Source organism: Lissotriton helveticus, chromosome 12 (assembly GCF_964261635.1).
Source record: "Lissotriton helveticus chromosome 12, aLisHel1.1, whole genome shotgun sequence".
Taxonomy (NCBI): Eukaryota; Metazoa; Chordata; class Amphibia; order Caudata; family Salamandridae; genus Lissotriton; species Lissotriton helveticus.
In genome coordinates this window covers 167,992,299-168,019,151 of record NC_136073.1, presented here as the reverse complement: position 1 = coordinate 168,019,151, position 26,853 = coordinate 167,992,299, and the positions used below count along the sequence as shown (strand labels likewise).

General features: G+C 46.1%; 1 protein-coding gene across 1 annotated transcript in view; it reads left to right on the top strand.

The window, feature by feature from the left end:
• LOC144799010 (uncharacterized) overlaps window positions 1–26,853 on the top strand; it is a 449,787-nt gene that overhangs the window by 385,484 nt on the left and 37,450 nt on the right. The window contains exon 9 of the mRNA XM_078670160.1: window positions 6,599–6,766. Coding sequence (XP_078526286.1) covers window positions 6,599–6,766 — 168 coding nt within the window. The remainder of the gene's footprint in view (window positions 1–6,598; window positions 6,767–26,853) is intronic.

The following is a 26,853-nucleotide window of genomic DNA, read 5'->3' as shown; positions in this document are numbered from 1 at the left end:
GCAGCTTCACCTGCGACAGAACCACCAAACCTCCAAGGACTGGACCCAACCACCTACGCGTCATACTCCTCAACACCCGCTCCGCACGCAAACATGCCGTCGAGCTCTGGAATCTGATCGACACCTCCTCCCCAGAGGTGGCCTTCCTGACTGAGACCTGGTGGAAAGACTCCTCGGCGCCCGACATCGCCATAGCCATCCCGAACAGCTATAAGATCACCCGCAGGGATCGCGCCAACGGAAGCGGAGGAGGAATAGCCATCATCCACAAGTCCACCCTCAAAATCGCCACCCATGCAGACGACACCCTCAACACCGCCAAACACCTGCACTTCCGGTTCCACACCGACCCCAACGCCACCCTCAGAGGAACACTCATCTACAACCCCCCCGGACCCTGAGCTCAGTTCAGCAACTCCAACGTCGACCTCGCCAGCACCCACCCACTCGCCTCCATGGACTACATCCTCCTCGGGGACCTGAACTTCCACCTTGAGAACAACCACAACGCCAACTCCGCCACCCTGATCGACAACCTCGGCCTCAGACACCTCGTCACCACATCCACCCACGCCGCCGGCCACACGCTGGACCCCGTCTTCTCCACAGGCTCCCACATCACCTTCGACCACATCACTGCACTCCACTGGACCGACCACCGCTGCATACATTTCACCTTCAAGAAACTAACCATGCACCACTGCACCCAACAGTTGCCTCGCCGCTGCTGGAGCAAAGTCACCGAAGACCAGCTGATCACCACCCTCGCCAAGAACGCACCCATGGACCCCACCAACCCAGAAGCAGCAGCCCGCAAACTCGGACAGTGGATCGACCACTGCTCTAACACCCTCGCCCTGCTCAAAAAACCCTTCAACAGCCACGCCAGCAAGAGAGTAACCTGATTCACCACCGAGCTCCAGACCTCCAAACGTGCATGCCGGAAACTAGAGAAGACATGGCTCCACGAACGCACACCGGACAACCACGCAGCCCACAAGGACGCCACCGGCAGACATCACCACCTCATCAGATTAGCCAAGAGATCCTCCTTCAAAGACCGCTTGGATAACAATGTACATGACAGCAAAGAGCTCTTCAGCATCGTAAGGGAACTCTCCAACCCCAGTGCCAACGACATGCCACCCTCACAAGAACTGTGCGACTCACTAGCCATCTTCTTCCACTGCAAGATCGCTGACATCCACGGCAGCTTCAACACCACGACTGCCCCGACCACGCCAGACTCCACCTCCCTGTCTACACCACCAGCGCCAACCGCCAGACCTCCTGGTCCAACGTCAATGACAACAAGACTCTCAAGGTCATTAACTCTATCCACTCAGGAGCTCCGTCAGACCTGTGCCCACACCACATATTCAACCAAGCAGACGCATCCATCGCACCCCAACTACGGAAGGTCATCAACATCTCCTTCTAAACAGCGACTTTCCCGGAAAGCTGGAAGCACGCCGAAATCAACGCCCTCCTCAAGAAGCCCAAAGCGGACCTCAAGGACCTCAAGAACTTCCGGGCCATCTCCCTACTCCCGTTCCCAGCAAAGGTCATAGAGAAAATCGTCAACATGCAATTGGCCCGCCACCTGGAAGACAACAACATCTTGGACCCATCCCAGTCCAGATTCAGACGCAACCACAGAACTGAGACAGCCCTCATCGCCGCCACAGACGACATCAGACGCCAACTAGACAACGGTGAAACATCAGCCCTCATCCTCCTGGACCTGTCAGCCGCCTTCGACACGGTCTGCCATCGCACTCAACAGACACGCCTCCTAGAAGCCGGAATCCAACAGAAGGCCCTTGACTGGACCACGTCCTTCCTCTCAGGCAGAACCCTGAGAGTCCGCCTCCCACCCTTCCGATCCGAAGCCACCGACATCATCTGTGGCATCCCCCAGGGCTCATCCCTCAGCCCGACGCTGTTCAACATCTACATGGCCCCCCTCGCACAAGTGGCCCACCACAACCTCAACATCATCTCCTACGCCCACGACACCCAGTTCATCCTCTCCCTCACCAAGGACCCACACACCGCCAAAACCAACCTCCACGAGGGAATGAAGGCCGTCGCCGACTGGATGAGGAGCAGCCGTCTGAAGCTGAGCTCAGACAAGACGGAGGTCCGCATCCTCTGACCCACCCCCTCAGCCTGGGACGACTCCTGGTGGCCAAACACACTGGGAACAGCACCAACATCCACTGACCATGCACGCAACCTAGGATTCGTCCTTGACTCCTCCCTCTCCATGTCCAAGCAGGTCAACGCTGTCTCCTCCTCCTGCTACAACACCCTCCGCATGCTTCACAGGATCTACAAGTGGATCCCGACTGAAACAAGAAGAACGGTGAGGTGCATACAAGCCACGCATATCCGCTTTTCGTGGGTGCCAGTCAATCCCTTGCACACATGCAGTAGCCGACAACTATGGCAACTGTAAGAAAATATTGGCTTAGTTCGAAGTTATCAGAAGTGTGGGGACTCTCAATCAAAGGAAATGTGCCACTGGCAGGGAATTCTGGTCTTCACTGCTTTGTAAATGTGAGGAATCAGTATTTTCCCCAATGCTTGATATTCACAGGCATTACCAGTAAGAAAGTCTTTGACGCTACCTATATTCTCTCAGGGCTCTAAGGTTTCTGCTCTTTAAAAATGTTTAGGCATAGTAGATTTTCTTTGGTGCCATGCAATTCTGGACAGAAAACTGTAAGCATACCATTCACAATTTTTTTTATAACAAACCTTGAATCAAAAATTCAAATGGATACAGTTTTGGTGTGGTCACACACATATGTGATCTTATTCTGATGGATTGCGTATGGAATAGCTGACTGGCAGAGCACAAACTGGCCAAGTACAAGACCACAGTCCACATCTTGCAAATTTCACATTTATCGAAAAAAATACATCTCTTGTAGTTAGTGTGTTTCAGGTCATCTTGGGTGTAAAATGAGGGTAACTCCACACCCATTACTTTTAATGGAAGGTTACATTCTGATGCTGGATTTAAGAAAGAGAGAGTCATACCTTGTGCATGGAAGCTCTTTTCCCCTATCTGTTCCATTTTGCCACTTGACAAAAATAATGAACCCTGGTGTAGAGGGGGCTGTCTCAATCAAAAGAGGACTGATGGAAATATGGGTGGTTCTGAGATAACACCCTGACATGCTTCTTCCTGGGCGTTGAATTCTAGAGGTTGTGTAGAGACTATATATATATATATATATTAATATATATATATATATATATATATATATATATACATATATATCAATCAACGCTCCGACAAGCTTGCCATCGAAAACAGCACCTTATAGGAGAAACGGACACACCGGTATTCGTGTTGCAGTAAATCTTCTTTATTGCATTTTTAAAGTGAATTCAGAGTGCCCCTATCTGGACGCCTTTCAGCGAACTCAGTCGCCTTGCTCACCATCTATATATGTCCAGCACACCTTTTCTTCGCGATTCCCTGCCACCGGAATCGAAAAGGAATACTTGCATATATAGAGAGAGACTGCGAGAAAGAGAGAGAGAGAGAGAGAGAGAGGGAGAGAGAGAAAGAGGTTATACTTAGGTGACAATAACAGTTGTAACACATTGTAAAGTAAAAGAAACACTGAAATGCAGTTATAGTTATCTAAAGTAACTATAAAGCGTGCCCTAAAGTAAATAAAACTCTCACCCGCGCAATGCACTGCTTCCACCTTCAAATATTATATCACTCACATCAAATGAAATGTTCAGTGACTGCCTTGATAACAACCCTAATGACATCTGAATTTACATTATTGATGACAACACTGTGCATGACAGGGGTGTGAGTTATAGTTACTGTAGGTCTAGTCTTTTCCCCAAACATTATCGCCCGGTTTTCCATGGCTGAAAATCCCTGGGTACCCGGCACTTTCTCACTGTTCTGTGTTAGATATTGGTATTCGTTAGTTATTTATTTTGTTCTGAGTCATTTGTCTGTTCTCCTGATGCTCAAAATCATTTGCATGCCTCCTGTTTTCAATGTGAGTGAATGATGCCAATTTCCTAAATTACTGATTCCTAGCAGCATATGTTTGTGGCATGATGGGAATCGTAGTTTGTTGATCGCGTTCTGCCACATAACCTGTTCCTCATGTTCCTCCAGTATTAGTCCATATAACATTAGCACTTCATAATGAGGGCATACCTCTCCTTCGCAGAGAAGTACTTACTGCAGGTGGATTTAGATTACAGCTCTCTCTCATATGAGTCACACTGAGAAGTGAGTAATATCACCAGCCCCCTTCTTGACAGTTTGGTTTAAATCTTTAAAAGTGGTTTCCAAGAAATTAGTGTTGCAAAAGTGTTTTTGTAGATCTTAAATTGAGATGAGCTCAGTCTGTGTTTGTGGACCCATATTTCCCAAAATTATCAACTTCGATGGGGTGTTGGAGCTTTTCATACCGTCATCCTTTAACATCAGCAAATCCAAAGTCTAGCCTGCAGATAGGAAGCTCTATGGCTTCAACATCACAAAAAATGTTGCAGCTGCCATTACAGAAAGAGGGAACTCGGTTGACACGACCTGACAAAAAAAATTGAGGAACCATAAGACGTGGGTCCCATGCTCACTTTGCCACTGGATTCAAGCTGGCCTGGCTGATGAGGGCTGTTAGCCCGAAACCGGTCCCAGAATGTGTGTTTGCGGTGCAGGGAAGACATGATTTGGCTGTTCAGGCTGGACTGTTCCCATGAGGCACAGGGCCAAGAATGATTTGCATATAGCCATGTCTGAACTGGGGCGACGATGTGAGCTAAAGAATGATGATGGATTCAGCCCATATCTGTGACTGGGGGTGAGTGTCTGAAAAGGTTCAGCGCTCTGTCCATCACCTCCTTGTGTTTGCACAACTGAGGAATTTTTATATATATATCCACCCCTTTGAAAAGAAGACTGGTACCCCTCCATAATCAGACTAAAGAGAGACTGGCAGTGGAAGACAGTCTGACAGCAACAGAGACATAGACCCCTTTCTCCTTGCGATAATTTGTAAGGGTACAATTGTTCCCTCATGTTTCATCCAACATGCATTGGAGCTATCGTTACGCCAAGGGCTCTGTGAATGATTGGTATGCTTGTGCTTGTACCTGAGTGGATGGCTTCGACTTTGAGGGGACCAACCTCAAGATACTGGGTTATTGTTACAAAGAAGGTGTTGATCCATTCAGATAACATGACCACTCTCTCTCACTCTTTGCATGTCAAAATCTGTCAAATTCCCAACCTGTGTAAATGCTCCAGCTAAGGTGTAGGGTTAGAATCACAAAGGTGCCCAGAGGTATTAGAGAAACCTTTGTTTTTGGCTATGCTATGTTCAGCAGGGCCACCTGCAAGAAGATGACTCATGCAGTTGAAGCTCTCGAGCTGCCCCTCTTTGCAATGATGGGACAAATAGGAAAGGCCAAGGACTGCAGCTTAGCCTGTTCAGGCCTAGACAAAGGATGTATGATGGATCTAACCTCAACATCCTGTGTCAAGCTCAGATCGAAGAATCTCAGTGAAGGTCTTAGTCACTGGTTGGCTGAAGACCGTTTAGAGAACATCCCCATCCTACAGAGTATATTGTGGGATGCCTCCCATTGCCAGGGTTTCTGAGACGCAACAGGCCCTGTTGATACTTTCTAATGTCAAATCTCCATGGTGTTGGACAACTAACAAAAGAAGATGCCCTTCAGCTTCCTTTTCTCCTCTAAGTATATCGAAGTATAGCTGAACAAGCAGCTCATTTCTAACCATCTCTTGGAATATAGGCTGGTGTTTAAAGCCAGCAAATATTACAGGACCCTTAACTTTCAGGAATCACCATACACAAGCACAGATGAGGATTAGACCAGAGAAAGATAATCACATTACAGTTCTTCTCAAGAGTATACAATAGGCTTTAGCGTAATGTTGTTTCCCTTGAAGAAATATTTATATAGGGTGGTGAACCAGATGGTTTGCAGATCGGTTGTTTAATATTCCCTGTTTGCAATTGCTCTTGTGAAGCAGTTAGGGTTTAATTGGAAATCAAAAGCAGCCTGGGAAAGAGGTTCATGTGCCTCCTTCCTCCCTCACTTCCTCCCTCTACCTAATAAAACCTCTGTCTTACCTTCTGTAATTAACCGGTATGCGTTGGATGAAGTGACGGAGGCACCAGTAGCAACCCTAGACCTTCAAATCCAGGCCTCCAATGGCAACCTTACCCTGGACCAATGCCCGATGGGACACATGCCAGGGCATCCATTGAAGCAGATGGCAACATGAGACATTGCTACACATGCCAGGGCATCCATTGAAGCAGATGGCAACATGAGACATTGCTACACATGCCAGGGCATCCATTGAAGCAGATGGCAACATGAGACATTGCTACACATGCCAGGGCATCCATTGAAGCAGATGGCAACATGAGACATTGCTAACATTCAAATTTTAGTCTTAAAAGAACAGTAGTGGCGAATCTCACTGTAGAAATTTGCTGAGAAATGTAAGCACTTGTTGTTGATGATTTCTAGACAGAAAACTATTGACCTAACTTACTACGTGTCTTTTCTACAGCTGCCCTAATCAGTCCATGTATTGGTACAGTGGAGAGCGATGTAATTCGAGAGTCAGTAAGGGTGCTGTCTATGGAGGCTTCGGTGCAGGGCTCGCTGTCCTGGTGATTATCTTAATTACAGTCACTGTATTTTGGCAAACATCTAACAAGAAGAAGCCCCTTGGGAGGTAAGTGATAAACTGTGTGCTTCCCACCCAGAGGGGTGAATACATTCACACCACGGTATTCCTCCCTTCAGGACTGAAGTTGTTGTATCTGTTCATTAATGATTTGATTTGCTTAAAGCTTGAACCTTAATTATGGTTGTTCCAAAGCAGCATATTTGTTCTGCCCAGGTGGCACGACTGTCACACTCTTCCCTCGTGCACTGATCGAGGACTGTGTGAAACCGTGATGATGTTGATCAACATCTGGAAACTTCACACAAATTTCTCGATCAACATCTGGAAACTTCACAAAACTTTCTTGACTTTGCCCTGCTTTGACAAGGTGAAGCTTAGCTTCTCTCACGCATCAGTTTCCTGCAACCCATAGGTCTGACCAAACTGGGTGTGAGGTCAGGCTGTAGGCAGTTCCCAGTTTTCTCCACTTACCTTGGGTGATATTTGGGAAAGGCTAGCGTTCCCACTCACCAGCCAGTAGTCCTTTATTGGAAGTATCACCTGAAGTAGGATGTATCTGGCAAGTGTGTTAATGTTAGATATTGTAAATGTTGAGCAGCGGTAGTCTGCGGTGGGCTGCTGGTGCGACAGCAGGAGCATTTTCCTAGTTGTACATGACACGGTTTGCTTTGCCTTTTTTGTAAAACGTCATCAGCTTCTCATTCATTAAAGTTATAATCATGTTAATAATTATGGGCCCGATGTAGGTAAATCACATTTACCGATTTTGAAATACCGAATCCTACCGAATCGGTATTAAAAAATCGGTAAATGGGATGTAGGTCCCAACATCTGGATTCGTTACCGAATCCTTAACAATTCTTTAATTACCGATTCGGTAAATACCGAATCGGTAATGCCCATTCATTCCTATGGCCTTTGAAGCCCATAGGAATGATTAGGCATTACCGATTCGGTATTTACCGAATCGGTAATTAAAGAATTCACAAGGGTGCAGGGGGTGTCACTTTGACACCCTCTAGCACCCCCAAAACGGGCATGTGTGCAATGTGGCACACAGACATGCCCTAAGGGCACGTCTGTCTGTCACATGGCACATGTGTACATGCACAGATGTGCATGTACACAGGAATCGGTTTTTTACCATGGATTCGTATTCCATGGTAAAATACCGATTCTGTAGGCCATGTGCTGATGGAACATTGGCTACCTACATTGCATTTTCGGTAGTTCTACCGAATCGTCATCATTACCGAATCGGTAAATATTACCGATTGGGTAACTTTACCGATTCGGAAATGATAACGATTCGGTAAAATTACCGAAAATGTGCCCCTACATCTCGATAGCCCTTTACCGATCGGAAACGGCCGAAAATCGGTATTTTCGGCCGATTCCGATCGGTAAAGGGCTACCTACATCGGGCCCTATATCTTTATATTTTTCCCATGCTTTCAATACCTTGCTTTTATGCAGCATTTCAGACCACACTTTCATTTGTATTCAATTTATAATTGCTCTATTTCAAACGTAACCAGGATTCGAACCCTTGTCTTGCAGATCACAGCACACCTCAGCAACAAGTGCACAGCGATGATCGTGCTAGCTTTAGCAGCCACTATTCATGCTTCTATGGTTAGATAATGCTTGATTTGAAATCTGTTAATACAAAAGGTTACATTAGCTTTAGCTACACTTTACCGTCACTGGGGATTTGAACCTTCATTTGGATAACCACGAAGACACAAACATGGCTAACTGTATCCCCTTTGCTGCGGGGTTATTCCCCCGCTGTGCTGGGGGGAGGGGGGCACGCACAGCGCCCCCATGCTCGTCATGAGCTACGGCGCTCCGGTGCTCATGACGAGCTCAGCTCGTCACAGGTGCATTGGCTCCCGTGGAACGCTCAGCACAGCGGGGGAATTCTCCCTGCACCTGAGCGTTCCGCTGGCCATGACGAGCTGAGCTCGTCATGAGCGTGGAAGAGGTTAAAGCTGATCTTGCGGCTTGCCAGCTTGTGCAACTGGTATCGGGTCCGATACACATTGCCGGCTACCTTTCAGACCCAGTCTTTACGACCATACCGTCACTTACTGTGCACACGCCCGTCCCCATGGGATGGTCAGACAATTACCTTGTCCCTATGTCACTCCAGGATATAAACCCGGCACGGAGTGAGGACCATTCAACCTTGCTCAAACGCCCATGGCACAAATTGAACTGGGAACAATTCGATGCATGCCTCGCAGCCACCTGCCCTAGTGTAATGAAGTAGAATAACGCCATTAGAAGATGAAATAAAGCCGGTTTATTCTTCAAGTAATCAGGTAAGTATAAGACGTCCTATCCACACAGCATAAAGGAAATACCTGACTCTGGGAATCACATGAAGGCTGTCAATATTAACATTCTAGAACAGATGGTGAGGAAGCTGCCTTAAGCAACAGTGATAAAGCATATGTAAAACCAATTTAAGATATTACAACTACACTTCCGGCTGACACTAACAAGGCTTATAGGGTGTTTTCCGATTGGATAAGACATCCGTTAGGCAGCTTAATTCCGGAGAAATGGTCTACTAATCGCAAATCCAAAAGTAGACCATGGTACAAAGGCGATTTGGCAGATATGCGCAAAAACTGTAAAAGGCTGGAGCATATATGGAGATGGGATTTCGACCCCGCCGCAAAGGACATCTACCGGACGGCGATTAAGAAATACCACAAGGCCATTCAATTGGCCCGAGTGGCATTTTACGCTAATCAAATCCATGAAAGTGATAACCCTGTAAAAAGAGTGTTCTCATTTCGCTCTAGCCTTCAATCCCAGCAGAGTGCCGCTGGTCCAACCATTAAGACTAACGAGCAGTGTGAGGACCTGGCCACCTTCTTTGTTAGAAAGGTGGATAACATCTACAGGTCCTTTCCAATGACCCACAGTAGTAAATGAGCGGCGCGGGCTCCTCAAAAGGTGAACACATTGGATACCTTTCCGCCTATCCCCCCGACCAGCTATGGACACTGTGCAACAAAGTCAAGCCTGGTTCCCCAGCAGACCTGCTCTGACCTGATCAATTTTGGAACGTGCTTCTTACAATTTTACCCAACATGGGCCAAGTGATAAATGAGTCATTTTCCACAGCCGCCGTGCCTAGGGCATGGAAACAGGCCAAGGTCTACCCTTGTTTAAAAACCCTTCCCTAGACCCTGCCAAGCCAGAGACTATCGTCCTATTTCCTTGCTCCCTTTGGCGGCTAAGATCACCGAAGCCTATGTCAACTCCCTCCTGTCGGACTTTCTGACCAGGAATAACATGCTTGACCCCTCCCAGAATGGCTTCCGATCAGGTCACAGCACGGAGTCTGCCCTCCTTGCTTTGACAGAACATCTCTGGTCTCCTCTGGATGCCGGCCAAATGTCGGCGCTGATCCTGTTGGATCTGAGTGCCACGTTTGACACGGTGTCCCTTGCCATACTGTTGCACTGCCTAGAGGAGGCCGGTATCACCGGGCCGACATTGGAGTGGCTCACCTCCTTCCTCCACGAGAGGTCGTTCGTGGTGACAGTCCCTCCGTATGCCTCAGGCGTACACCCCATCAAACAAGGGGTGCCACAGGGTTCCTCCCTCAGTCCTTTGCTATTCAATCTTTACGTCCAACCCCTAGCCGCAGTATCTAGAAGCAGAAGACTGACTATGGTCTCCTTCTCCGATGATACACAGTTGGTGGTGGCGCTCTCGAATAACACCGAGCGGGACGCCCTTAAGTTTCAGGGCGACCTGGCGGCAGTCGCCGAGTGGATGACCACCAACTGTCTCCAGCTGAATGCCAGCAAGTCGGAGGGACTGCTGGTGGGGAAGGACCTTGGTCAGTGGAGTGAATGCTGGTGGCCTGCAAGCCTTGGCAGTGTCCCCCTCCCAAGCAGGCTGTGAAAAAACTGGGGTTGTGGCTAGACTCATCTCTCAACTTCTGAGTCCAAACCAAACAGGTGGCAGGCACCTGCTTTGGACTCCTTCGGGGGCTTCGACCTTTGTTAGTTGTTTTTGATGCACGACACGTCAGATCATAATTCAGGCGTCTGTATTATCTAGACTATGCCTCCTCGCTGTATATAGGCTCCAATAAGGCTGAAATTCTGAGGCTACAAAGGAAGCAAAACGCAGCAGCAAGAACCCTTCTAGGTCTGCGCCCAGTGTCTAATGCCATTGCGCCCTCCTTCATTGGCTGCCTGTGACCAGGCAACTTAAATTCAAGGCTCAATGCATCGCCTTTAAAGTCTTGAAACTATCCACACCTAACATCTTGGCAAACCTCCTTCTGCCAAACGTTCCCTCACGCCATCTCCGCTCCTTCCGCAGTAGAGCGGCCCTCCTCTGGAATGCACTCCCAGTCTACATCCAGGGCCTTAACAACTATCTAGAATTCAGGAAGGCCATTAATACTCACCTTTTCCTTGCACCATATGCCTACTTTCAGGTCCACCCATTTATGTCAGTTGCTTTGCTGCCAGCGCCGGGACACCCCTTTGCTGGAGCAGCTGTTGCACTATACAAGTCATGATAACATAACACAACTTCATGATGCAGATATCACTATCCTAAGCTCTGAGTAGTAATACAATGTTGTGGAGCAGAAGACAGAGGTTTACAGCCAAGGGACAGGTATTAAACCTCAACAAGAAAATATTAGTTATCAGATTTGACTTTTAGTTCCCACCAAGCGGTATGTAAGTCAGAGACATTCACACTCAATAGCTTCTTGCAATGTCTCCTCTTCAGAGTGATAGGCGCTCTCTCTTGTGGAGGTAACTAAGTGTAACAAATAATCCAGAGCAAAAAAGATATATAAGACTAGTGGGTCCAAATAAGCAGTTGAATTACTAATCCAGGGTACAACTGATCACTCATTAACAAAACATGGCTTTCAGAGCTCTTCTTGGATCGTGTTGTATCTGCTCATGAGGGAGCAAGACAAGTTCTGGACAGCCACATTTCATAAAGGGTAGCGAAGACAGATCACAAATGAGGCAAGATGAGATGAATTAATGAATAAAAAGTAATTTATAGAGCTTACACAGTTACACCAGGGGGCTATTCACATAGGGCACACTTTTCCTGTTTGCGCCAAAGCACACCTTTACATTGGTGCACATTGCACAACCAGGGAAAATGAGCCCTATAACAGTGAATGTGCTGCCCCAGGGCAGGGGCAAACTCATGGTTTCTGGGGGCAGTGCATTGAATTGAAATACGAAGCAGCTGCTTCAAAGCTGCTCTGTGATTCACAGTACAGGGGTCAACCCACCTCACTTTAAAGAGCAATTACAGATCCCTTTGCAGGGCGGTGCTATTGGAGCGGGTGTACTGGAGGATAGCACTGTGGGCGCCATGTTACTGTTAGGGTTACCAACAGCATACAAAATCAATAACCATCAGATGCCCATGGAGCATCCTTCCTGTCATAGAGATCATAGGCAGTCCAGAAATGGTCTTACGCCAAAACCAACATCTAGCACCGGGGTAGGAGTGCATATATGAGTGGTCAATGGAGTAGCACACACTCTCTGAGCTCATGCTCCCCACCTTGAACATTGCTGCAATTCAGAATCAAAAAAGTGAGTCGGAAAGTAAATGATATGAAGATAACAGTGAAATCCTTCTAGCACCCAGTGACAGCACTCTAAAGCTTGTAAAAAATGCTAACTCTGACAAAACCAAAGCAGAGATTGCAGGGGACTAGGGAAACGGCATTACAAAAGATGGTGGCAGCAACCGGTGGTGTGCCGTGAGGAGAAAAAGAAGGCACCAAAATCTGAAAAGACCCAAAGGACCCCGGAGGAGAAGCCAGGAATATCTCGGACTGAAGGAGAGCCACAGAAGAGTCCATAGAGACCAGTGAGGGAAGGTCTGCACTGTGACTGATCTGGTGGAGGCCACGTGAAGCCTTATAAGGGACAGGAGAGTGCTAGTGGCTTAAAGTCCATGAGCATAGATATATCACAAGGAGGTGATTCAATTTAGGAAATTAGTGGCTGGAATCCTATACTAATACATTTATAAACATAAATACCTCTAAGTACCATAGATCACACTGTTTCTTTTTCGCTCCAAAAGTCCTTTTTATTGACTTGGGGCAATACATTATTTTTGTAATTTACTTCAAACATTTTTTGTTGTGTTTGGCGTTTCCTACACCATATATATTTACACGTCTCCTTTTATCATGTTAACACATGAAAACATTTATATACAAAGACACTTATATGTAAAGCATATATATGAATATGACATTTAAACACACCTAAAAAATAATTAGACAAACATTTTTTTACAATATTTGAAAAGACTCACTAAACAGCTTTGTTTCACTAACGTTTTTTGAGGTTTTTTTTTGCACAAACTAATTTGTCAATTCGCTTTTATAGTCCTATGCTATTTGAAAACAACAATAATATATACTGGGACCAAATATGCCTAGGTCCTCAGCATGTCCTAATTTCAAGGTCCTGTATGGGCACGGAGGTTATTTACACAAGATGTTATGAGGGAACATGAGGGTTTCCACTTGACTGCCCGAATGGGGTCAGTATCTGTTATGTTATGTTATGTTATGTTATATAGCTTTTATATAGCGTACGGCTACCCGGTAGGAGTGTCCCGACGCTTTCCACCATCAACTCATAATAAAATAACACAACACAGCTAAAAACAGACATCAGAAAAAGACAAAAAAACAGTAGGCAGTAAAACAGACTAAGAATTAAAAAGCCAAGTCTTCAAGCCCTTCCTAAACTGGAGCAAGTTGGCAGTGCTACGGAGAGGAAGTGGAAGCAGATTCCAAATCTGGGGGGCTCTGCAACTAAAAGACCGCCCTCCCGCGCGGGCCTTCCTCACCCGCGGGACCACAGCTTTAAAGAGGGATTCCGAACGGAGGGAACGAACTGGACGATAGAAAGTCAATCTCCACTGCAGATATCCAGCTCCTGATCCATGCAGAGCTTTATGCATCAGGGTCAGGGATTTAAACTGGATCCGCTTCCTAATGGGGAGCCAGTGAAGCGTCTGAAGCAACCCAGAAGCTCGAGCTCGTCTCCCTAGGCCAAAGATCGCCCGGGCAGCAGAGTTCTGCACCACCTGAAGGCGCTGGACCAGGTAATCTGGAAGGCCAAGAAAGAGAGCATTGGCATAGTCTAGCCTCGAGCCGACAAGAGCCAGCACAGTAATCCTCCTGTGCTCCTCAGACAACAGAGGCAAAAATTTGCGGAGCATTTTTAGTATTCCATAGCAGGTGCCGGCCAGGCCAAGAATGTGAATTCGTAGCGACAGCTGGTTGTCCAGCTTGACGCCCAAATTTTTGGCCACCACGGAGGACTGTGCAGGAGGGCTCATGTCGGACGGCCACCAATGCTGCCACTCCGGATCGGCAACGCAACCAAAAAATAAAATCTCGGACTTGCCCGAGTTGGCCCTCAGACTGTTCTGCTGGAACCAGTCGAAGACCAGCGCAAGGCAGTCCCGGATTCTCTCTCCATCAAACTCTTGATCTTTCCCGCATGTGAAGAGGAGTTGCGTGTCGTCGGCATAAGAGACGATCTGGTCCCCGTACGCCTCCACCAAGGCCGCCAAAGGGGACACAAAGATGTTAAATAACGTGGGGCTCAACACAGAGCCCTGTGGAACCCCAACTCCCAATGGCGGCATCTCGGCGGAGCTCTGGGAAACCCAGACCGTCTGGCGGCGGCCTTCAAGGAAAGAAGTAAACCACCTGAGCACCGTCCCCCTAAGGCCTATGTCATAAAGCCTAGTTAAAAGCGCCTTATGGGGGACGGTGTCGAAAGCCGCCGAAAGATCTAACATGACCAGCATGGCCCTACCGCCGGCATCCAGAGTCTCCCTGATGATCTCAGTCACCTCTATCAGAGCCGTTTCCGTACTAAAATTAGGACGGAAGCCCGATTGAGATGGATGGAGCAGATTATTAGCTTCCAAAAAGCTCGCAGAACACCGTGGGCATGTTTTTCCGTTAGCTTCGCTAGCGCTGGTAAAAGCGAGATTGGCCTGTAATTCGCCAAGGCCTCGGTGTCGAGCCCCGGTTTTTTTAGGAGGGGGATCACCATCGCTCTTTTCCAAGAACTGGGGACCCTTCCCTCCCTCAGGGAGGCATTGAGGATGGAGTTGACCAAAGGGTTCACCACTGCCGCCATCCCGGCCAAAAATTTGGCAGGGCAGGGGTCAAGTGGCGAGCCAGATTTGAGATTGGCCAGCAGCATCTGAGAGACATCGTTGGAAACAGTAGGGAAATCGGACAGCACCGCCGCAGAGATCTGCGGAAGTCTGCAGTCCACCCTCACACCGCTGCTTCCATCCGGTTCCTCCACGAAGGTGGCCTGAATGGCCTTGATCTTATTTGTGAAGAAACCAGCAAGATCGCATGCCCAAGCATCCGCCGAAGCTGGTGGGGGCGGATGGGAGCTGGGGGTCGTAAACTCCTTCACAATATTAAAGATCTCCTTACAGGAGTTCGCAGATGCCTCTATCCTCCTAGCCAGATAGTCCCTCTTGGCACCAAGGATGTCCCGATGGTAGGCCTTCACCGCCGCCTTATAGGCAAGTTTAGCCTCCCCATCGTACAAAAGAAGCTTGCTTCGAGCCACTATCTATTTGATGCCGACGCGTTTCGACCTTATGTAGGTGGGACCAGACACTCCATGTCATGAAGGTCTTCTTCAGGACTGTATATTATTTCTGATACAACGTCTTTTATACCTATAAAGGTGACAAAATTGTTTCTTTAGTGTGTGTATTTTCTATTGGCATAACTGTGCATTTATATTTATAGTGTAATGTACTCACGTACCCAGTTGTTACTGTGGTGCACCCACTCCACTACTTTCTGCCTGTTTGAGGTGAAAGGTTAGTTATGTTATGTTATGTTAATAGAGTTTATAGAGTGCACTGTTACCCTTGGGTGTCCTGGCGCTGAAGCAACTGTCATCCTAAAAACTGCAACCAACTTATTCCAAGAACAGTAAAGTTTTCAATCCTCTTCTGAAAGTGAGGAGATCAGGGGAGTTTCTGAGCTGAAATGGCAGATCCATGCCTTTGCAGCTCCCCAAGTAAAATTACGTCCACCCCAGTGAACTGTCTTGACTAAGGGGACAACTGCCTGTTTGGCTGTCAGTGAACGCAAAGATCTAACCGTCATATACCATTTAAAGCGGCCTTTAAGAAATTCAGGTCCACTGTTCGTTAGAGCCTTAAATACAGTACATACGGCCTTAAAGCTAATCCGCTGTTTCACCGGCAGCCAGTGGAGGTGTCTAAGACCATTTCTCACAAAAACGAACTTTGGGATGTTGGCCAACAGTCTGGCTGCGGCATTCTGCACCAATTGCAATCTGTGCGGATGTTTCTTATGCAAATTCAGAAATAATCCATTGCAATAATCTAGCCTCAGCAAGACATGTTAGAGTCAATTTCAATGATCTCGTATCTTACAAAACTGTTCAGAAGGTAGTCTAGAGTTCAAGGAACCTACCAGAATTTTGGGGGTTTTGTTCATCCAGTTATTCTATTCTGGAAGTTATTTTCTGGTATGCAAAGGACCTGTGGAATCATTCCTTCCAATGTTCGTGCTTTTGTTGAGGCTCATGCTTCCTAGTAGAGAGTAACCATGTTTTAGTTATTCTTGAGAATAGACCACGTCGTTATTGTTCTGGTAGATAACATTTGTTGTTGTTTTTGTAGTTCCATAGCGTAGTGTTCTCCCTACATCTAAGCTCCTCCAATATTTTAGTATAATGGGATACCGGCAGTAGAAGATTGTGAGACCTTCTCTTAACATTGACACTGCACGCACTTTTCCCCTCCTGAGGCGGAAGCCGGGAGGTCTCTTGTCTTTTCTGCTTTTTAAAACGTGATTTTACTTGTCTTGCACTCGTTATTCGTAAATCCCACACCTGAGCTAAAGAGGTGTGCTGAGACCCCCCCAGCGCTTAGCAGCGCCTCAGAATCACTTTCACCCCCTCCCTGTAGCTCCGGTCCCGCTCTCGGCTGAGTACTGACGCCGAGGGCTGGGCGCTGGTTTTGGCGGCCATCTTGGGTCGGGCTGGGCTGGTGAGGCCATCGACAGCGCTATAAAAGGCGCCTGTATTAGGAAGCAGGTAACATTGACACTGCACGCACTTTTCCCCTCCTGAGGCGGAAGCTGGGAGGTCTCTAGTCTTTTCTGCTTTTTAAAACGTGATTTTACTTGTCTTGCACTCGTTATTCGTAAATCCCACACCTGAGCTAAAGAGGTGTGCTGAGACCCCCCCAGCGCTTAGCAGCGCCTCAGAATCACTTTCACCCCCTCCCTGTAGCTCAGGTCCCGCTCTCGGCTGAGTATTGACGCCGAGGGCTGGGCGCCGGTTTTGGCGGCCATCTTGGGTCGGGCTGGGCTGGTGAGGCCATCGACAGCGCTATAAAAAACAGACAGTGATGGCTCCGCGCAGCGGACGCGAACAGCGGACGCGCTGGACCTGCGCCGGAGTCGTGCCAGAGTCCTGCCCGTCTGCGCCCGTCCGCGCACGATCGGGCTTAGGGCTTAGGGACTCTGGCACACGGACCTGCTATACTCTAACTGATCTCCTAGCACTGAGGTCCGACAGGTATTGTTTGTCTCCTATCACATGTGCTACTATCAAGGAAAATAACATCTTCCATATCCCCAGCCCTGCAAACTTGAGTCAGCCACCCCCTCTAAAGTTAGCCACCCTTAACACTAGGTCACTACAGAAACATCATCTAGAAATTTTCACCCTCTTACAGGATGAGACCATTGATATCCTGACACTCACCGAAACCTGGTTGAATGATTCCTCCTCTCCGGATATCATAGCTGCCCTCCCTAGCGGTTACGACATGGTCTGGCACAACCGACCAGAGGGGACCCGAGGTGGTGGTGTAGCAACGATCTTTAAAAGTCAGCTCATGGTAACTAAAATCCTAACAGAGACCATAAATGCCGCGGACCTGCTAGGGATAAAAATCACCATGAATAATTCCTGTCTCATCATCTTAACAATATACTGCCCACCCCAAAGCACCTCAACGTTCAATGATCTCTTTTTCCCTATAATATCGGATCTATGTACACGTTACAAAAACATCTTGGTGACTGGTGACTTTAATGTTCACTGGGATAAAAGGGACAAAGATTTATTAGTTCAGAAATTGCTGACTTCTATGACTGCTCTTGGATTGGCACAACTTGTGGAATCTCCAACCCACACAAAAGGCCATATTCTCGATCTTATCTGGTCTTCTGTGCCAAAGGCGGTCATTACAAACATTACACCCTGCATTTGGTCAGACCACCATCTAATCTTGTACAACATACCGCTACATAACTTCCAGACTAAACTTCCACTAAAAACTAAAAAAGTCCGCCAGTGGAAAAAAGTCAACTCTGATACCCTGACCAAAGTTCTGTCTAAACATAAACAGAGATCCATAATTCCATCAGATGGTAATGACTTAGACTCAAACTATGACAGAATAACAACTACCCTTAGGCAATCTATTGATGAGATAGCACCTGAAAAAACACAAAAAGTAAAAGGCGCAGAAAAAGGAGCCCCTTGGTTTACCCAAAGTCTACGAGACCAAAAAAGAAAGCTCCGTTACCTCGAAAGATGCTGGAGGAAATCTAAAAAGGACACCGATAGGGAAGTATACAGAACATCGTTTCAATTGTATAAAAAGCTCATCATTTCAGCCAAGAAAGATTACTATGAAATACGCATGAACAACGCCACAAATATTCAGAAAGAGACCTTTCAAATACTGAAAGAGCTAAGTAAGAAGGAGGAAAAGGCTGACATATTAATCAACTGTGACACTTTTCAGGGATATTTCCTTGGAAAAGTAGCGACCATACTGTCAGATATCAAGAAGGACAACCCGGCTATACACACCTTGCCACTGCCCCCTTTACACTCCTCAACCCCTATCGTCACTAGATTTCCTGAAATTGATGCTACCTCCCTTAGACATCTAGTAGCATCCACCAAGTCAGGTTCCCCCGCCGACCCCTGCCCGCCCGACATCTTCCGACTGGCAATCCCGATCCTAGAGGACCAGATTTTAGACCTCTTAAACACCTCACTAGCTACTGGATCACTACCAACTACCTTTAAAGAGGCACGCGTCAGACCGTTGATAAAAAAACCTGGGGCAGATCCAACTAGCCTGAAGAATTACAGGCCAATCTCCCAGTTGCCATTTTTATCAAAAGTACTAGAACAACACGTACTAAAATCCCTCGCACCCCTCCTGGAATCCTACCATCTTCTCCAGGAGCGGCAAGCCGGCTTTCGTGCTCACCATAGCACGGAACTAGTAATGCTGTCAGTATTGGATGAGCTCAGATGCATGGCTGACAGTAAAAAGCCAAGCGCCCTGATATTATTAGATCTGTCAGCGGCGTTTGACACTATCAGCCATGCACTGCTCCTGGACAGACTAGCTAGGTCCGGGATAAGAGGACAAGCTCTCCAATGGCTGACAGCCTTTTTATCAGGGAGGACGCAAAGGATCCAGCTAGCAGATCAGGTCTCCGAAGAGGGTGCCTTAGTTTGTGGAGTCCCGCAAGGGTCCGCGCTCTCTCCACTTTTATTTAATTTATACTTACAACCATTGATAGAATCCCTGGCAAACATGGGCTGTAAAGTTTTTAATTATGCTGATGATACTCAACTATTGCTGAGTATCGACAATACAACATCGGCTCAGTCCATGGCCCAAGACACACTACGGTTCACAGTAAACTGGATGTCGCTCAACCTATTGAAAATCAATCCAGATAAAACGGAGGTTCTTGTAGTCTCAACCTCTACTTCTCCCTGGAATGATTTATTCTGGCCACAAGAACTTGGACCTACCCCAAAACCGTGCCCTAGTGTAAAGAGCCTTGGGATGAAAATTGATCAAGAACTATCAATGACCAACCAAGTGTCCGCTGTGGTTGGCTCATGTACTAACCTGATTAGGCAACTACGCAAGCTCGTCCCCCTACTCTCAAGGAATATGCTTCGAACCATTGTTTCAGCCACGATTGTGTCCAGAATCGATTATGGCAATGCATTATACCTAGGCCTCCCAAAAAACTCCATCAACCGTCTACAGGTCATCTTGAATGACGCAGCTCGTCTGATATTTGGAGTACCTAGGCGGACCCACGCCTCTCCCCTGCTTTATAGGCTGCACTGGCTCCCTATGAAACAAAGAGTTGAATTCAAGAGCATGTGCATCTGCCATAAAGCAATTCATGGTCAGGCGCCAGCCTATATAAAAGATAGGCTTAAAATTTATGAACCCAAGCGCGCCCTGAGATCCTCCGATTCCCTCCTGTTATCTTGCCCACGTTTCAAACTGGCAACAAAAGGAGGCAGAGCTTTTTCAATCCAAGCCCCCACTATGTGGAACAAGCTACCGGAGGTGCTTCGTAGAGAATCCAACCTTCTCCGTTTTAGGAAAACCTTGAAAACTCTACTTTTCAAGGACGCGTTTACATTCCCGTAGTTAAGTTAACATCTTTCATCTTCACTTTGTCTCTTGTTGCTGTACTTTGTCAGAAGCGCTTTGAGACCTGTCGGTGAGTTGGCGCGATACAAAACCCAGTTACAAATTACAAATTACAAATTAAAAATTACAAATTACAAAGTCCTGGAGTAAACAGGTTGTTTAATGGGCAGTACACGTGGTGGACACAGTTGTTTACCCTCAGTGATTAGATAGGGCTCTTTTCACTCTATTTGCACAACTGAGTTATTAATTTGTAAACTTGTTTGGTGGCAACAGCAAGCAGTCAAGGCTTACTCCACGAGGTGGTAAAGGCTTCAAGAGGCATATGTTGTACAATACCGTAGTCCCACCCAATAGATCATTATCCAGCTACGTTATCATTTAAACAGGCCTGATATGGAGGAGGTGGTTAGGGAATAAAACCACAAAAGTATCCTCTGTGATGCATAGTCACATTGTGCTTCAACAGACGTCTTGTGTTGTATCCCCGTGAGAAGTGGCCTGCAAAGAGATGATGGAAAGCTGGCCACCCTACGTCTATCCTTCCTTGCTGCCAAGCCATGTGAGACTAAAGCAGCACATACTTCCACCCAGCTCTGTAATGGCAGGGTGAGAAGGCAGTGGGGAGGCTGCCAAATGATTGGTGAGCTCCACAATACCGCCTTGTAATCAAAGGACAGCTAGCAGGGCTTCGTCAGAGGGAGTTCCTCCACGTTGATATTAAAAGGTGCCCCAGCGCTTCACTTAGACCAGTGAATGAAGCCTGGTACCTTACACATCCGCCCTGTATGAAGTGTAGTTTGGAAGGGTCACCAGCTAGTATAAAAGCACATGACAGCCATGTTCACGGTTTTCAATTTTATTTCTTTCGCACACGCAACGCGTATTTAAATATGTTCACTTGCATTCTTAAGTCTTGTTGCCTTTTCACTGGATGTATGACGTTACAACGCATACTTTTACAACGCATACTTTTACAACGCATTTTTTACAACGCAACATCCATTACAATGCATTCCATTACAACGCATGCCATTACAACACATTTTTAAAAACTACCTTTACAACGCATAACATTACATTGCATGTATGGTAAGTATTGGATAGTGTAGAGGTAAAAAGTACTATTCTAACTCCAGGGGGTGCAACAGTAGGGTAAGTGTTGGATAGTGTAGGGGTAAAAATGACTGTTCTAACTCCAGGGGGTGCAACAGTAGGGTAAGTGTTGGATGGTAATGTTATGCGTTGTAATGGTACGCGTTGTAATGACTGCGTTGTAATGACATGCGTTGTAGTGGTATGCGTTGTAGTGTCATGCGTTGTAATGGTTGCGTTGTAATGGCATGCGATGTAATGGATGTTGCGTTGTAAAAGTTTTGTTGCAATGGTAGTGCGTTGTAAAAGTTGCGTTGTAATGGTTGTTCCCCCTTTTCACTTATGCTGTTGCGGAGTATTCTTGTCCAAAATTGATTTTTAGGCCATGCTGACAGATGACCAGACTCATATCCTTAGGCAAGATGCAGCTGATAAAGCAGCTTCTAAACTTATGAAAAGAATATCCCTGATGTCATTGTGATTTATGTAACCGATATCTGAGAGGGAAGCAGTGCAGTGGTGGAGCCGGTGTCAGCAAACCCAGGCTCATAAGAAAAGGCAATCTACTTCCCTTTTTTCTGGAGCTCCTCATTGCTGCTGTTGAATGAAAAAATTCCCAATAGCATGCTGTTTTTAAATACTAAGGTCTCCTCTACTGGTCAGTGCGAGTCGAGTCTTATGAGCGTCGATGGCTCTTCGTGGCTAATAGTGGCGAGTCGGGAGCCTCTCAACCGGGAAAGAGAAGTCAGAGCCACAACATCAACCCTGCAAAACGTACTTACAAGGCATGTGCACATTAAACAAGCATGAAAAGAGAACTGTATTTTGCTCTCAGAGGGAGATGTTGTGGTTCAGCGGGGACTAGTGTTCGAGCCTTGGCTTCGGCTCAACATCTGTAATTATTAGCAAATCCAGATCTGGATCTCGCACTTCAAATGAAAAATAAAAATAAATAAACACCATCTCAGAAGGGCCGGGGTGGGAGAAAGATAAAACAAGTGAGGGGCTGCTTGGAAAGTGAAAGCGCACATCACGCTCTGAAAGCATGTTGTACCTGTAGTAGGAAGAACTCATTAAAGAAAGTAGTACTTACATTGTCATGTATTCCTATTGGTTCTGAATCGATCCCCCTATTCCTGACCCTAGTCTGGTTAACAAACCAACAAGTTAACTAGCAGTCAGCCCATGAGGCAGAAAACCCCCATGATGCAGATACCGTTATCTGACGCAGTCACACTACGGCACAGGAACGTGTTATCTGATTAGGTCATAACGCTTGCGATCTAATTAGACAAGCGATATTCCTCCAGCCCCTGATAAGGCATACGGAGTTCTCATAACAAATCAAACCTATGACAACCTGGGCAAAACCCTGCGGCCATTGTTTTGATTTCACAGAGAACTTCAGCAAAAGAATGTGCTAACGAGCAAGTCGTATGACATCTTTATTGACGTATCTATGTCCATCCTTACGTCAATCTCGGCACCTTAAAGGTATAAATATTACCGATCTTGCCCTATGCAAAGACACGCGTGGTGACGAGACGGAGCAGCCATACTTGCCGAAGCCGAGAGCAGAGCAGACCCCGCTGGCGCAGCCCCGCCTTCCTGACGCGCTGAGAGAAGCTGCTTTCTCCTGCCGAGAGACCCAGCACCGGCGCTTCCGGGTAGCCCTCGCAGGCAGCCTGGAATATCGAGAGCAGAGAAAGAGATACCATTCCTCATTCATCCTAACTTCCAGGTACAGAACTGAATAACCCCTCATAGAGAATTCTTAGTTAGTCACTTGGCAAAAACAAACTTAACTTAAACTGTAACTTTCTATTCCCGCCCACGTATTAGGCTTAGGTCAGGTACACGGGGTAGGCGTATTTAGAAACACCAGTTGAGTACGTTTAGTCAAATGTATATGTGTATGTAATATATTTTATTCATTTTAAACATCATATGGCTTAGAAACCATATCAATGTTTTTACAGTATTATTTTATACTATTGCTTTTAATGTATGCACTTTACTTAGCTATAAGTATTGCAATAATATCGATCCATTTCTCTTGTATGAGAAAAGAGACTGATCAATAAATAACACCTTTTTATTGAACACGCCCGTCTCTTCCTTTTCTCTACATTCTGATGAGACTAAGAATGCACGTACTGACTGAGTAAAATAATTTGCCTTTTGTTCACACGACTCTCGAGATTGACTCTTGATTAGGGGAGAGCAAAGTTGTCATGTTCTATGGTTGTCAGAAACTAAATCCCTTCTTGTCTAATCAGGGAAGTTAATTCCTCCTTGAACATTCGAGAAAGTTTCTAGCGAACTCTGAGCTATGCTGGCAAACCCAAAACTTAAGTCTAGTATCGACAGTAGTAGACCTAGTTAACGTCTGGCCTAGGCCTTTACTGCTGTAGGTATTATTCCAATGCGCAGAGCCTATTGGGAAGATAGGAACTACACTACATGGCGCCCAACGCGTTTGGAAAGGGCGATAAAACTAACGTAAGACATTTAGAGTAACTCAGTCGTGCTTTCTCATTCAGACCCCTTTTCCCAAATACTCCAAAGACGTCTGGAGTGGGTGAAAGGTTATATCCTCCAAAACCTCGCAGGAGGGAACTCCTATGTATGGTTCTTGGTATAGTCAACGTTGAAGGATACACTGTTCCAAAATATTGTGCATCTAATCTCTGTTTCCATAAGAAACCTGATCTGCAAACAAACATAATACCATCCTGTCAGTAAAATGGGAGACAGTGATGAAGAAAGAGAGGCAGTTAGATTAGCAGCTGAAATAGCAGCAGCTGATACTGCACTACAAAACGCAGACGGGGATATAATACTAATCCCGGTCACCAAAAGGAAATCTATAACCTTAAAACTTATAGAAAATGGACTGACACCTAGAGGTGGCACAGTCATATTCGTAATTGAGGCACACGAATATCGGCAGACAGAGGTATATTATTCATGGATACATTTTCCAGCAGCTAATGCTGTAACAAAGTACTTCCACTATTACAAAATAGAGGTACCACCTGACATTTACACTCCATTCGAGGAGGTGGAAGTACCACTCAAATTTCAAGAGCATTTGCTCTTATTTGATGGCGCCCTAATACATAATAATCACATCACCAGGCTCGGTCCTTTAGGTAGACCAGGAGCAACGTGGCCGGTACTAGCCGGATACACACCACATCCAGACATCGATAGGATGGCTGCAGCAGAGCTGTTAATACAGCTAAAACAATTAATAAAAATTCATAGACAATTAGTTCAGTATGTGATGCGGACTTCAACAATTCAGCCAGCGATTAAACTCCCACAGCTGACCCCTCACCAGGGGAACACAAATAAAATTACACCACAGAACATCCAGTCTTGCCTAGGTAAAGTACCGGCTAAACGGGAACAGATACCATTCTGGTTGGCACAGAAAATTACCCAAATAGAGGCGGTGTTTCCTGACACCACCCCGTTAGAAAAACAGAGGATTCTGACTATCTGTCTTCCAATGGGAATCGCACCACACATTGAGGACTGTGACACTTGGGGTACAGTCTTTGCTTCCATTTACACAAAAACGCACGGTGTTCCATCCATTTCGGTAATACCAGATGTGCTAAAACAAATTCAAGACGAATACGGTCCAGAACCCGCTTTAACTCTTGGTATGAAATTACTAAAAGACTTCAAGCAGGTCTCGGCTATACTATTAGCCAACATAAAAGGTGAAGCAGCAAACGTGGCGATCCGCCAGAGGTTAAAAGAGACAGATATAGCAGACCAACCAGCTGAAATTGCCAGAATCATAGAAAAATCCTATGAGGAACTAGGTAGAGACAGTTTAGGTGGAATACCAGTAAAACCGCAACTGACTGAAAGTCCAGAAAAAATATTTTTTAATAATAATTCACCAAAAAAGAACTGGGATGGAAACAAACAATCCAATCCTAAAGAAAAGAAATTCCAGTCCCGAGGAAGGTCTCCTAGGCGAAGGGAGAAATCTCCAAACCAAAGACCCAGGTCACCTCAGAGTGACCCCTCTGGGAAAAGATATAACCTTAGAAATAGGGACAATATTAAAAAACCTGATAGATATCAAGACATTGATACACGTCCCTCTCAATCTTTTCAGACTTCCTCGCAGAAATCGGAAAGAAGAGGACGATCAGAACAAAGAGAAGAGCACGCCAAGTCCAAAGACAAGGAACCTGCTCAGCTAAAAAAGAAATTACAATTTCCAAAAAAGAAGGTAGCCAGTATCAAGGTAGTTAACAATGCCGAGAATACTGAGGACACAACTGAAAAACGGAGAGTGGGCTCAGACAATGCTAGACAGCGCAGCAGAAGTGAGCATAGCTCGCAAAGTCCTTATGAATCATCTGGAGACAGTGGACACGAATGAATATCTTCAAGTGGAAACTGTAGACACCAGGGTTAGCAAACCTCACAAGATATACGAGATAACATTACGTATAGAGGGAGATAAGACTAGAAAAATAAGGGGACTATTTGGGATAACCTCTCCAAGGGTTATGACATCCTTCTAGCTGAAAAAGACTGGCCACCAGAGTTTGTCAGGGAGTGCCCTCATGGCGAAGAAATAATTATGCCTGCCTTCTCGAATCATATCCCGATTCATAAAAAATACACACTTGCTAGAAAGTGGGCAGTGGCCCAAACACCTGCTTTATATAAAAATCATGTAGGATGGGATGAGGACTCTCCTCCTCACAAAATCCAGTTAAAATCACAACCTACTGCACAAAGGCAGTACCCGATTAAGCAAGAAGCTAAAAAACAGGTAAATGAAATACTAGATCAGCTAGAATACCAGGGGGTGATTGAAACTTGCACCTCACAAATGAACAATCCTTTGTTTCCGGTCTCCAAACCAGACAATTCATATCGTCTAGTTTTGGATTACCGACACCTTAACACATGTTGCAAAACTTTTGCAGTGCAAAACTCACACAGTGCTGCACTAATGAATAACATAGTGCGCAAAAAATACAAAACAACCTTGGACATCTCCAATGGATTCTTTTGTCAAAACATAGCACCAGAGAGCAGATATTTAACTGCATTCTCAGTAAATGGCACTCAAAAACAATTCTGTCGGTTAGCCCAGGGGTACAAGAACAGCCCGGGGGTATTCTCAGCGAGAGTAACAGAATTACTATAACTATATGATGATGAAGCATTATCTTATGTCGATGACATTTACTTAACAGATGATGACTTGGAGACTCACTTGAAAAGAGTGAACACCATAATACTTGGGTTCGCAGCAGAGGGTTACAAATTCAACTTTAAAAAATCCAGAATTGCCCATCTGAGGGTCCAGTACGTAGGATATGAATTATCAAGTATAGCCTGGCTGACAATTTTCTAAGAACTAGAAGAATTAAAAAATCTAGAATATGAAGAAACATATCCTCTGCCAATCGACATTCTGCCCTTACGAC